We start from the raw sequence: 14,119 nt of genomic DNA, 5'->3' as shown, positions 1-14,119 counted from the left end.
TCTACCCTCCGCCCCATGCACCCCCAGGCTCTGCACCCCACCCAGACTCTCCTCACCGCACCTCAGATAGCTGTGCCCATGCAAACTGCCAAGGTAAGACTCCGCAATAGCCGAGTAACATGCCACCTGCAGGTGTTTTCCCTTTACCCTCCTCCTCCTCCTCCTCCTCCTCCCCCTCCTCTCATATCTCTCCTACCTATCCTCATCTCTCTTCACCTCTCCAACTTTCCTCATCTCTCTCTTCCCCTCACCTCCCTTCTCCATACCTCTTCCATTTATCCCCATCTCTCTACACCTCTCCAACTTTACTCATCTCTCTTCTCCTCACCTCCTTCAATTTATCCTCATCTCTCTTCTCCTCACCTCTCCTGTCTATCCTCATCTCTTTTCCCCTCATCTCTCTTCTCCTCACCTCCTTCCATTTATCCTCATCTCTCTTCTCCTCACCTCTCCTGTCTATCCTCCATCCCTCACCTCTCCTGTCTATCCTCATCTCTCTTCTCCTGTCTACATTCACCTCTCTTCTTCACTTCTCCCGTCTATCCTCCTCTTTCTACTCCTTACCTCTCTATCATCCCCCTCCTCCCCCCTCACCTGTCCTGTGTCCATCTTCCCTAACTCTACACCGCAGGCTATCGGGTGTCTTAGATATTCACGACTACTTGGGTTATGCTGCCACCTTCAGGTGAATGGACACTGACTAAAAAAAAAGGTGGGATTCCCCAGACCCCTCCCACCTCAACTAAACCCCAGATTTTTTGGGTTCCTACGTGATGGATGTGCCTGGGACGTCTCTCTGAAGATCCCTTTGTGTTAGTCCCGTTTTCATGGCCTATTCTGCACACCCTTGCTTGGCAAAGGCTTAATCCTGATCAGTTATCTACAGCCCTGGGGGCCCGGAGGGGGACGGTACCTTGACCCCCGCATGCAAGAACAGGGATGGCCTGTTGCAGTTTGGCATTGAATTCTGCGGACAGCCATCTCTGGGGTCACCAGTATCTGGTGACCTCACTGGCATGGTGCTATAGAAGTCCAGGGCAGAACTGGATTGCAATGCATTGGGTGCTCTTCTTCCCCTCTTGTGGGTTATGTGGTGTCGGAGGATCATCTTCTGGATGAGGAGACAGATGTTGAGGTTTGAGAGTCTTCTTTGGGTGAGTCCTTTCAGGATGAGTCTCCGGGTTCGGGCTGTTTCACATGCAAAGGACAACACCTTACAAACTCATCTTGGTTCTGCTTCCAGAGTCCTCCTCTCCCATAGACACTGGATTTGGGTCCTGGTGGTGGCGGACTACAAATCCTAGATCTTTTCATCTGCATCTTTATTTGGAGGAACTGATGTATGCTCATTGGGCTCACCTGGAGAAGTGTTCCCTCACATCAGTAGTACCCCATGGAAGAGGGATTCCTACTTGCATAAGATCCTGACGGTCCCGGTCTTTAAAGACACCACTGATAAGAGGTGGCATGCCCTCTTTTAAGGGGTCCTTCTTTCCTCTTGTAGGAGTAGCTCTGTAGGTGGAAATTTGTCAATTCCTCAAAGTTTGGGCAAAGCATAGGTTGTGTTCCAGAGAATTGGACCAGGAATTTGGCAATTCCTGGAGGATTTTTTTGAGAGCCTTAAGGTAGTTGGAAGGCTCCATATGGCAGCTCTCCAGGTTGGGCGCTATGTCTGTCCATATGAGTAGGATCCAATGGCTCAAGTGCTGGTTGGTAGAACTTCTTCTCTTCAAGAAGCAACTTGAGAGCCTGCCCTGTTAATGCCTTCATTCAGAAGGTGACTTTGAGGAACTGAATTCCGTTACTCTAGAAGAAGGCAAAATTAACAAATCAGAAAATGGTTCCCCCTTTCTAATCCAAGACCTCCTTTTTGTAAGCAGAAAGCTCTAAGCCGAAGCCTACATTTCAATTCCTTGAGAAGAACTGGAATCCCATGTCCACTGGGTTCAGAGGCACATCCTCTTCATAGTAAAGGGACACCTCCACTTGGGGGGGGGGGATGTCTTTTGCCTTTCTCAGTGATTTGTCTGCCTCTCCTATACTGCTCTGTCTACCATTTGGGGTCTCCCTGTCAGTCGGACAATGCCACGGTGGTAGCATACATGAACCATCAAGAAGTTACACTCCACAAGAAGAAGTGGACCTGTTCTTGCCCCGGGCTTCACGTTCTGGCCCTCTCTGCAGTACATGTACACGTTCCTGGGGGTGGGAAATTACCAGTAGGACTTCCTTAGCCTTCCACAACTGAATCCAGCAGGAGAATAGGCCCTTCACTTGGAGGTGTTTGCAGTGGGGGGATGCTGAAGTGGACATGAGGATCTCTTGGTGTAGATTTTCCACAACAAGCTGGGCAGGGTTGTGTCCTGGACCAGGGATACTCAAGCATTTGGGGTGGATGCCCTGGTGACTCCTTGGCATCAGTTGTCTCTGATCTATGCCTTTCCTCCTCTGCAGCTTTTTCCTCATCTGTTAAAAAGGATTGGGTTGGAGGGCAGTCTGGTCATTCTGATTGCACTAGCTTGGTCAAGAAGAGTGCAGTATCCAGGCATCCTCAATCTCTTGACAAACCAGCCCTGGGCTCCTCCAGATCAGCCATATTTGCTGCCCCATCCTCCATTGCAATCACTTGCTTTGACTTTTGATGGCCAAGTCCTAAGGGTCAAGGGAGTTTGTGATCCTGTGATTCCCACCTTCCTCGGGGGTTGGAAAGTTGACCTTCAGGAAGGTGTGCCATCATACATGGAAGGCCTATTTTGCCTGGTGTGAGACTCGTAAATGTTTATCCCTGACCGTCTGGAGATGAGATGCCTCTGGTCTTAGGTACCATCATGGGGCACATCTCGGGCTTTGGCCATTGTGTTTCAGAGACCCATTATGTGATTCTTTGGTAGAATCCTTTTGTTCCGGGTGTCGCACTGGATTGCTTGGCCTGTGCAGGCCCCTTTGACTCCGTGGGACCTTAAAGGGGTGGTAAACCTTTTGTGTTTTCTCACCTTTTTAATGCATTCTTCCCAAATGGACACCGCAGTAGGAGTGGGAGTGCCCCCATGGAAAGCGCCTCTCTGTGGGGGCACTCGAAGAGGAGGAGCCAGGAGCTCCTTTGGGGGACCCCAGAAAAGAAGGATCGGGGCCGCTCTGTGCAAAATCCTTGCACAGAGCAGGTAAGTATAACATAACATGTTTGTCTTCGGTTTTTTTTTTTTGTTTTTTTTTTATCACTTTAAAGGGTAACTCCACAATTGTTACACAAGTCGTAATGTAATTGAATATTATTAAACCCGACCTTTCCTTTTCACTCTGCAGTTGCTGTAGTTTTCTGTAAAATCCAATATGGGAGCCTAGAGGCTTCTGTACACAAATGGTGTACATAACGCCCCCCCAGAAATTATTATTTCCTGCTTATGTTATTGGCTCACTGCTTTTGGCTCACCGAGTCAGATTTTAGGCATCCCCTGCAATAAAAATGTCATTTTTAATGAAATACTTCCAAAGGGAAATCAGGTCTAAAGGGAGGCAGACCCTGCCACTTTCCTCATTAGAGCCCTGCATGTGCAGTAGCTGACTGATCATTATAAGGTTACTCCAATTTACATTGCACATGGACAAAGACAAACAACTATTTCTTCACAATAACAAAAGGTAGAAATCTGCAAGACCATTTTTTAAATTCCTGAGATGTATATCGATCACTTGGGGCGGATTTGGTCTTGTCTGTTCTACAGACTTTTCCATTGGAGCCTCTGTGAAGGATTTTTTTGGTGCTATTTACTCGTAATGTTTGGTTGCCTTTACAGAGCCGGATGTGCTTTCCTGCAGGGAACCTTTCCTGATTCTTCACAAGTATAAGGTGGTGCCCAGGCCTCGGGCATCTCTTTTCACCATAGGTGGTTTCCTTGTTCCACCTGAATCAGGACATTGTGTTGTCTCCTTTTTTTTTTTTCCTAATTCGTTGTAGAAGGTTCTTCACTCATTGAACGTTGTCCACATTTCTCTGAAGTCAACCGTTTTCTTTCAGTAGTCTGAATCCCTGTCCTACCTTAATGCCCTTGCAAGGGTTAGATTATTTCTAGGTGGATTTTTCAGGCCCTATGGCCTCAAGAGCAAGGTTTCTCCCCTCCTAGTGGAGGAGTGTCTTTGCTTCCTGACCTATAGCATCAAGCTTCTGTTATTCAAGTTTGCCAGGCTGCTACTCGGCCTTCTCTGCACAGGTTTACCAAGTTCCACCAGGTAGATGTTCGTGGCTCTGTGGACGCCAGTTTTGGGTGGAAGGTCTTGCAGATGTCTCTGTAGTGGGGTTCCCTCTTTCTTTCGGGACATCTCAAGTAGTTATGAATATGAAGACACCCCGTTTCCAGTGATGTATGATTAAGAATCTAGGATTTTTGGTTTACCTGTCAAATCCTTTTCTTGCAAGTACATCACAGGACACAGATATCTCTCCACTCTTTTTTGCCAGTGTCTAGTCACCTGAAGGTTGCAACATAACCCAATCAGCCATGACTATGATGTACAGATAAACAAAAATTCTAATTACTGTCTCCTCCTGACCCCTCCTCTCTTCGTCTTCCTCCCCCTCCCCTCTTCGTCTTTCTCCCCCTCCCCTCTTCGTCTTTCTCCCCCTCCCCTCTTCGTCTTTCTCCCCCCTCCCCTCTTCGTCTTTCTCCCCTCTATTCGTCTTTCTCCCCCTCACCTCTCCTGCCTTTCTTCAGCTTTCTTCTCGTTACTTCTCTTGTTTCCCTTTACCTCCTCACCTTTCCCTCTCTTCATCTCTCTCGTCCTTCTCTCTCCTCTCACTCGTCAGCTTTCTCCTCTACTCTTTGTCTGTCTCCTCCTCTCCTCCTATCTCTCTTCATCTTTCTCCTGAACTCTCCCACCTTTCTTCATCTTTCCCCTCATCTCTCCCATCTGTCTTAATCTTTCTCCTCATCTCTCGAGTCTGTCTTCATCTTTCTTCTCATATTTCCCCTCATCTGTCTTCGTCTTTCCCCTCATCTGTCTTCGTCTTTCCCCTCATCTCTTCTCCCATCTGTCTTCGTCTTTCCCCTCATCTCTTCTCCCATCTGTCTTCATCTTTCCCCTCATCTCTCCCATCTGTCTTAATCTTTCTCCTCATCTCTCGAGTCTGTCTTCATCTTTCTTCTCATATTTCCCCTCATCTGTCTTCGTCTTTCCCCTCATCTGTCTTTGTCTTTCCCCCTCATCTGTCTTTGTCTTTCCCCCTCATCTGTCTTTGTCTTTCCCCCTCATCTGTCTTTGTCTTTCCCCCTCATCTGTCTTTGTCTTTCCCCCTCATCTGTCTTCGTCTTTCCCCTCATCTCTTTTCCCATCTGTCTTCGTCTTTCCCCCTCATCTCTCCCATCTGTCTTCGTCTTTCCCCCTCATCTGTCTTCGTCTTTCCCCCTCATCTGTCTTCGTCTTTCCCCCTCATCTGTCTTCGTCTTTCCCCCTCATCTCTTCTCCCATCTGTCTTCGTCTTTCCCCCTCATCTCTTCTCCCATCTGTCTTCGTCTTTCCCCCTCATCTCTTCTCCCATCTGTCTTCGTCTTTCCCCCTCATCTGTCTTCGTCTTTCCCCCTCATCTGTCTTCGTCTTTCCCCCTCATCTCTTCTCCCATCTGTCTTCGTCTTTCCCCTCATCTGTCTTCATCTTTCCCCTCATCTGTCTTCATCTTTCCCCTCATCTCTTCTCCCATCTGTCATCTTTCTCCTCAACTTTTCCAACTGTCTTTGTCTTTCTCCTCAACTTTTCCAACTGTCTTTGTCTTTCTCCTCAACTTTTCCAACTGTCTTTGTCTTTCTCCTCAACTTTTCCAACTGTCTTTGTCTTTCTCCTCAACTTTTCCAACTGTCTTTGTCTTTCTCCTCAACTTTTCCAACTGTCTTCGTTCTTCTCCTCAACTTTTCCAACTGTCTTCGTCTTTCTCCTCAACTTTTCCAACTGTCTTCATCTTTCTTGTGAACTCTCCTGTTGTCTTCATTTTTCTCCTCAGCTCTCCCATCTGCATCTTTTTCCTCAACATTTCCATCTTTTGTCATCCTTCTCTCTAACTCTCCTGTCTGTCTTCATCTTTCTCCTTAACTCTGCCATCTGTCTTCATGGTTCTGAGAGGAGTTTTTCAGCTGTAAAAATGCTCAAATGTCAAAAAACACTGATAAACGCAGAAAAACGTTTAACATTTTTGGTCCATTGGAAAAAAAAAAATATATATATATATATAATTTTTTTTTTTTTTTTTTAAATGCTAACGTGGAAAAACGCTAAAAAACGCTATTGCATAAAATGTTGAAAAGCTCACTGCAAAGCTACTGCTGTTTTTATAACATCCATTGTGCATGAGGCCTCAGGTCTGTTTTCGTTTTCCCCAACTCTCACGTATGTCTTCCTCTTTCTCATCTCTCTAGTCTGTCTTCATTTTTCTTCTCAACTCTCCCGTCTGTCTTCATCTTTCTCCTCATCTCTCTCGTCTGTCTTCATCTTTCTCCTCATCTCTCTCGTCTGTCTTCATCTTTCTCCTCATCTCTCCCGTCTGTCTTCATCTTTCTCCTCATCTCTCCCATCTGTCTTCATTTTTCTTCTCAACTCTCCCGTCTGTCTTCATCTTTCTCCTCATCTCTCTAGTCTGTCTTCATCTTTCTCAACTCTGAGGCCTTATGCACGCTGGACGTTTTTACAGCAGCTGTTTTTGGCTTCAGATGTTTTTTTTTTTTTTTTTCTACAGTCAATAAACTCCCCATCATGTTATCCTATATGTTCATGCTTACATAAGCAGTTATCCGTTTTTGGCTGGGGTGCTTCTTGGCTTTAAAAAAAAAAAAATAAATAAAATTAGTGGGTTCCGAGAGGAGTTTTTCAGCTGTAAAAACACTTGAACATCAAAAAAACGCTGATAAATGCAGAAAAACGCAGTTCGCCAGCGATTAACGTTTTTGGTCTATTGGGAAATAAAAAAAAATATTTTTAAAAAAAAAAAAGCTATTGCAAAAACATTTAAAAACAAAACAGTGAAAAGCTCACTGCAAAACTACTGGTGTTTTTTATAACTTTTTTTTTAAAGTCCAGTGTGCATGAAGCCTCAGGTCTGTCTTCATCGTTCTCGACTCTCCCATCTGTCTTCATCTTTCTCCTCAACGCTCCCGTCTGTCTTCATCTTTCTCTTCGACTCTCCCGTCTGTCTTCATCTTTCTCTTCGACTCTCCCGTCTGTCTTCATCTTTCTCTTCCACTCTCCCGTCTGTCTTCATCTTTCTCTTCCACTCTCCCGTCTGTCTTCATCTTTCTCCTCAACGCTCCCGTCTGTCTTCATCTTTCTCCTCAACGCTCCCGTCTGTCTTCCATCTTTCTCTTCGACTCTCCCATCTGTCTTCATCTTTCTCTTCGACTCTCCCGTCTGTCTTCATCTTTCTCTTCCACTCTCCCGTCTGTCTTCATCTTTCTCTTCCACTCTCCCGTCTGTCTTCATCTTTCTCTTCCACTCTCCCGTCTGTCTTCATCTTTCTCTTCCACTCTCCCGTCTGTCTTCATCTTTCTCTTCCACTCTCCCGTCTGTCTTCATCTTTCTCTTCCACTCTCCCGTCTGTCTTCATCTTTCTCTTCCACTCTCCCGTCTGTCTTCATCTTTCTCTTCCACTCTCCCGTCTGTCTTCATCTTTCTCTTCCACTCTCCCGTCTGTCTTCATCTTTCTCTTCCACTCTCCCGTCTGTCTTCATCTTTCTCTTCGACTCTCCCGTCTGTCTTCATCTTTCTCTTCGACTCTCCCGTCTGTCTTCATCTTTCTCTTCGACTCTCCCGTCTGTCTTCATCTTTCTCTTCGACTCTCCCGTCTGTCTTCATCTTTCTCTTCGACTCTCCCGTCTGTCTTCATCTTTCTCTTCGACTCTCCCGTCTGTCTTCATCTTTCTCCTCGACTCTCCCGTCTGTCTTCATCTTTCTCCTCAACTCTCCAATCTGCATCTTTTTCCTCAACATTTCTATCTTTCTTCCCAACCCTCCCATGTGTCTTCATCTTTCTCCTCAACCCTCCCGTCTGTCTTCATCTTTCTCTTCGACTCTCCCGTCTGTCTTCATCTTTCTCTTCGACTCTCCCGTCTGTCTTCATCTTTCTCCTCGACTCTCCCGTCTGTCTTCATCTTTCTCCTCAACCCTCCCGTCTGTCTTCATCTTTTTCTTCAACTCTCCCATCTGTCTTCATCTTTCTCTTCGACTCTCCCATCTGTCTTCATCTTTCTCCTCGACTCTCCCGTCTGTATTCATCTTTCTCCTCAACTCTCCCGTCTGTCTTCATTTTTCTCCTTAACTCTCCAATCTGCATCTTTTTCCTCAACATTTCTATCTTTCTTCCCAACCCTCCCATGTGTCTTCATCTTTCTTCCCAACCCTCCCGTCTGTCTTCCATCTTTCTCTTCGACTCTCCCGTCTGTCTTCATCTTTCTCTTCCACTCTCCCGTCTGTCTTCATCTTTCTCTTCCACTCTCCCGTCTGTCTTCATCTTTCTCTTCGACTCTCCCGTCTGTCTTCATCTTTCTCTTCCACTCTCCCGTCTGTCTTCATCTTTCTCTTCCACTCTCCCGTCTGTCTTCATCTTTCTCTTCGACTCTCCCGTCTGTCTTCATCTTTCTCTTCCACTCTCCCGTCTGTCTTCATCTTTCTCTTCCACTCTCCCGTCTGTCTTCATCTTTCTCTTCCACTCTCCCGTCTGTCTTCATCTTTCTCTTCCACTCTCCCGTCTGTCTTCATCTTTCTCTTCCACTCTCCCGTCTGTCTTCATCTTTCTCTTCCACTCTCCCGTCTGTCTTCATCTTTCTCTTCCACTCTCCCGTCTGTCTTCATCTTTCTCTTCGACTCTCCCGTCTGTCTTCATCTTTCTCTTCGACTCTCCCGTCTGTCTTCATCTTTCTCTTCGACTCTCCCGTCTGTCTTCATCTTTCTCTTCGACTCTCCCGTCTGTCTTCATCTTTCTCTTCGACTCTCCCGTCTGTCTTCATCTTTCTCTTCGACTCTCCCGTCTGTCTTCATCTTTCTCTTCGACTCTCCCGTCTGTCTTCATCTTTCTCTTCGACTCTCCCGTCTGTCTTCATCTTTCTCTTCCACTCTCCCGTCTGTCTTCATCTTTCTCTTCCACTCTCCCGTCTGTCTTCATCTTTCTCTTCGACTCTCCCGTCTGTCTTCATCTTTCTCTTCGACTCTCCCGTCTGTCTTCATCTTTCTCTTCCACTCTCCCGTCTGTATTCATCTTTCTCCTCAACTCTCCCGTCTGTCTTCATTTTTCTCCTTAACTCTCCAATCTGCATCTTTTTCCTCAACATTTCTATCTTTCTTCCCAACCCTCCCATGTGTCTTCATCTTTCTCCTCAACCCTCCCGTCTGTCTTCATCTTTCTCTTCGACTCTCCCGTCTGTCTTCATCTTTCTCTTCGACTCTCCCGTCTGTCTTCATCTTTCTCCTCAACCCTCCCGTCTGTCTTCATCTTTCTCTTCGACTCTCCCGTCTGTCTTCATCTTTCTCTTCGACTCTCCCGTCTGTCTTCATCTTTCTCCTCGACTCTCCCGTCTGTCTTCATCTTTCTCCTCAACCCTCCCGTCTGTCTTCATCTTTCTCTTCGACTCTCCCGTCTGTCTTCATCTTTTTCTTCAACTCTCCCATCTGTCTTCATCTTTCTCTTCGACTCTCCCGTCTGTCTTCATCTTTCTCCTCGACTCTCCCGTCTGTATTCATCTTTCTCCTCAACTCTCCCGTCTGTCTTCATTTTTCTCCTTAACTCTCCAATCTGCATCTTTTTCCTCAACATTTCTATCTTTCTTCCCAACCCTCCCGTCTGTCTTCATCTTTTTCTTCAACTCTCCCATCTGTCTTCATCTTTCTCTTCGACTCTCCCGTCTGTCTTCATCTTTCTCCTCGACTCTCCCGTCTGTATTCATCTTTCTCCTCAACCCTCCCGTCTGTCTTCATCTTTCTCTTCGACTCTCCCGTCTGTCTTCATCTTTCTCCTCGACTCTCCCGTCTGTCTTCATCTTTCTCTTCAACCCTCCCGTCTGTCTTCATCTTTCTCCTCAACCCTCCCGTCTGTCTTCATCTTTCTCTTCGACTCTCCCGTCTGTCTTCATCTTTCTCTTCGACTCTCCCGTCTGTCTTCATCTTTCTCTTCGACTCTCCCGTCTGTCTTCATCTTTCTCCTCGACTCTCCCGTCTGTCTTCATCTTTCTCCTCGACTCTCCCGTCTGTATTCATCTTTCTCCTCAACTCTCCCGTCTGTCTTCATTTTTCTCCTTAACTCTCCAATCTGCATCTTTTTCCTCAACATTTCTATCTTTCTTCCCAACCCTCCCATGTGTCTTCATCTTTCTCCTCAACCCTCCCGTCTGTCTTCATCTTTCTCTTCGACTCTCCCGTCTGTCTTCATCTTTCTCTTCAACCCTCCCGTCTGTCTTCATCTTTCTCCTCAACCCTCCCGTCTGTCTTCATCTTTCTCTTCGACTCTCCCGTCTGTCTTCATCTTTCTCTTCGACTCTCCCGTCTGTCTTCATCTTTCTCTTCGACTCTCCCGTCTGTCTTCATCTTTCTCCTCGACTCTCCCGTCTGTCTTCATCTTTCTCCTCAACCCTCCCGTCTGTCTTCATCTTTCTCTTCGACTCTCCCGTCTGTCTTCATCTTTCTCCTCGACTCTCCCGTCTGTCTTCATCTTTCTCTTCGACTCTCCCGTCTGTCTTCATCTTTCTCTTCGACTCTCCCGTCTGTCTTCATCTTTCTCTTCGACTCTCCCGTCTGTCTTCATCTTTCTCCTCGACTCTCCCGTCTGTCTTCATCTTTCTCCTCAACCCTCCCGTCTGTCTTCATCTTTCTCTTCGACTCTCCCGTCTGTCTTCATCTTTCTCTTCGACTCTCCCGTCTGTCTTCATCTTTCTCCTCGACTCTCCCGTCTGTCTTCATCTTTCTCTTCAACTCTCCCGTCTGTCTTCATCTTTCTCCTCAACCCTCCCGTCTGTCTTCATCTTTCTCTTCGACTCTCCCGTCTGTCTTCATCTTTCTCCTCGACTCTCCCGTCTGTCTTCATCTTTCTCTTCAACTCTCCCGTCTATCTTCATTTTTCTCCTCAACTCTCCAATTTGTCTGCATCTTTTTCCTCAACATTTCTATCTTTCTTCCCAACCCTCCCGTGTGTCTTCATCTTTCTCCTCAACCCTCACACTCTTTCTCCTCATCCCTCTCTTTCTCCTCCTCATCCCTCTCTTTCTCCTCCTAGCCCCTCTCCGTCCGTCTCTCTCTCTCTCTCCCTCGCCCCTCTCCGCTCAACTATCCCATCCCTTCTCTTTCTCCTTCTCACCATCTCTCCATTTGTTTGCAGTCTGCCTTGTCTTACACCCACACTTCAAGGTCTGCTTCTCCTGGAGGGTACAGCCACGGGACTCCACCTCAGCAGCCCCACACAGTAAGGGACCTCTGCAGGCTAAACTTTAGTGTTTCGTTTTTATTTTTTTTCAAGATTTCTTGATCTGTGTTTTCTCTGCTTTATTTCCTCAGTCTGGATTTCAGGCCTCTCCTCAGCAAACACCCCGTCTTCCATTCATGCAGCATGGACAGAATCAGCGCTTCTACCACAAATAAACATCGGGGACCTCTTATTATTGACAAGAATGGTTTTCTAATAAGATTAAAGCCGGATTGTAAATATTCTTCCTCCTCTCACTATTTACAAATTCTTCGAAAAATGTCTCACCTAAAGCTCCGCACTGCTTCTTCTCAGATGACAACCGCTGTATGCCCTGCCCATACGGCAGTCAGATTGAGGCCGGCACTGGAAAACGTGTTGGAATGTAATATTCTTAATCAAATTGGTTGGTGTGGGGCGGTACATATAGTTCATGTTTTACTCTTTACTCAATGAGGCTTCTTATACTTTGTCTACGTTCCAGACTGAAATGACTTTTTTCTAATTTTTAATTTCTCTATCTAACCCGACACCTCTGTCCTCCCTTCCTAGATCTCCATCTAACCCGACACCTCTGTCCCTCCTACCCCAGATCTCCATCTAAGCCGACACCTCTGTCCTCCCTTCCTAGATCTCCATCTAAGCCGACACCTCTGTCCCTCCTACCCCAGATCTCCATCTAACCCGACACCTCTGTCCCTCCTACCCCAGATCTCCATCTAACCCGATCCCTCTGTCCCTCCTTCCCCAGATCTCCATCTAACCCAAACCCTCTGTCCCTACGACCCAAAATCTCCATCTAACCCGACACCTCTGTCCCTCCTTCCCAAGATCTCCATCTAACCCGAACCCTCTGTCCCTACGACCCAAAATCTCCATCTAACCCGAACCCTCTGTCCCTACGACCCAAAATCTCCATCTAACCCGAACCCTCTGTCCCTCCTTCCCAAGATCTCCATCTAACCCGACACCTCTGTCCCTCCTTCCCAAGATCTCCATCTAACCCGACACCTCTGTCCCTCCTACCCCAGATCTCCATCTAACCCGATCCCTCTGTCCCTCCTTCCCAAGATCTCCATCTAACCCGAACCCTCTGTCCCTACGACCCAAGATCTCCATCTAACCCGAACCCTCTGTCCCTCCTTCCCAAGATCTCCATCTAACCCGACACCTCTGTCCCTCCTAACCCGACACCTCTGTCCCTCCTACCCCAGATCTCCATCTAACCCGAACCCTCTGTCCCTCCTTCCCAAGATCTCAATCTAACCCGACACCTCTGTCCCTCCTTCCCAAGATCTCAATCTAACCCGACACCTCTGTCCCTCCTTCCGGAGATCTCCATCTAACCGGACACCTCTGTCCCTCCTTCCGGAGATCTCCATCTAACCGGACACCTCTGTCCCTCCTACCCCAGATCTCCATCTAACCCGACACCTCTGTCCCTCCTTCCCAAGATCTCCATCTAACCCGACACCTCTGTCCCTCCTACCCCAGATCTCCATCTAACCCGACACCTCTGTCCCTCCTACCCCAGATCTCCATCTAACCCGACACCTCTGTCCCTCCTACCCCAGATCTCCATCTAACCCGACACCTCTGTCCCTCCTTCCCAAGATCTCCATCTAACCCGAACCCTCTTTCCTCCCTTCCTCAGATTTCCATCTAACCCAACACCTCTGTCCTCCCTTGCTCATGTGTTAAACATCTCTGTCTAACATGTTCCCTCTGTCCCTCCTCCTTCCCTCGTGTTTTTTGTCCTTGTCCCAGTATCGTCACCCCATGTTTTCTTGCTTTCCATACTTTTGCGTTTCATTGCCAGCTTTCCTGTGTAAATAGTTGTATGGAATAATTTGCGTGTGATGGAAAGAATATATGTTTTATATAAAATAAGAAGTTTATGACCTCCTACTAACCGAGTGTAATTGATGCGGCATCACGGAACCCGCCTGTGGCATCTTGCTGTAATAAAATAAAAGCCGTTTATCATTTTTGTTGTCAGACTGATTTTTAGAATCTTCTTAGAGCAGGGGATCCTCAAACTACGGCCCTCCAGCTGTTGAGAAACTACACATCCCATGAGGCATTGTAAAACTCTGACATTCACAGACATGACTAGGCATGATGGGAATTGTAGTTCCTGAACAACTGGAGGGCCGTAGTTTGAAGACCCCTGTCTTAGAGTATCGTGGTGATTATCCATCTTGTAACCCCATCTGATTCCACTGCCTGAGAGCTCTACCCCGTTACTGTGCCCTACCAGAGCGTCTCACTTTGTGTCCTGGTCAGGGTGGAGGAGCCATAGAAGAACGAGTGGTGGCACCTCTACTCCTCTGACCAGTCTTCATCATTCTCTGTGCTCAAATCTGTACCAACAAAGCAGGCTACAAATCGCTTCAGCCAAGCCTGCCTTATTCTACAGAGAGTTACAGGTCAGAAATACAAGCCTTGACCCTGTGCTGGGCTGCCTGCATCCTACCAACCAACTACGTCATTGGTTGCTAGGGAGCATGCTGGTTTCCCCTCAGGGCGGTCCGGGTCAGTGGAGTGATTTGCCTGTGGTTCTCTCCTCCATCTGGAATTCATATTGGATTTCTCCTCCCCCATATCAATTATCCCGGAAACGAGGGGGTGCTCAGCAACTTCTCCCTGGGCAGCCTGAGGTGGATGGTATGTGGGGTACTGGTCACTGACTGTACA

The 14,119-nt window shown here is 47.2% G+C and overlaps 1 protein-coding gene across 2 annotated transcripts in view; it reads left to right on the top strand.

Moving 5' to 3' along the window:
- LOC143962446 (G protein pathway suppressor 2-like) overlaps positions 1–13,410 on the top strand; it is a 39,814-nt gene extending 26,404 nt beyond the window's left edge. The window contains exons 11-13 of one of the 2 annotated variants that reach the window (XM_077471718.1): positions 1–93; positions 11,339–11,422; positions 11,515–13,410. In XM_077471718.1, the coding sequence (XP_077327844.1) occupies positions 1–93; positions 11,339–11,422; positions 11,515–11,598 (261 nt within the window). In that variant the 3' untranslated portion in view covers positions 11,599–13,410. The remainder of the gene's footprint in view (positions 94–11,338; positions 11,423–11,514) is intronic. The other variant, XM_077471719.1, reaches the window with a different exon arrangement.
- Positions 13,411–14,119: the final 709 nt, after the last annotated feature.

The sequence above is a fragment of the Lithobates pipiens genome, unplaced genomic scaffold, assembly GCF_037356315.1.
Source record: "Lithobates pipiens isolate NorthernLeopardFrog02 unplaced genomic scaffold, aLitPip1_a1.2 Scaffold_8, whole genome shotgun sequence".
Classification (NCBI taxonomy): domain Eukaryota; kingdom Metazoa; phylum Chordata; class Amphibia; order Anura; family Ranidae; genus Lithobates; species Lithobates pipiens.
The sequence above is the reverse complement of the archived record's forward strand: the minus strand, read 5'-3'. Positions and strand labels throughout refer to the sequence as shown.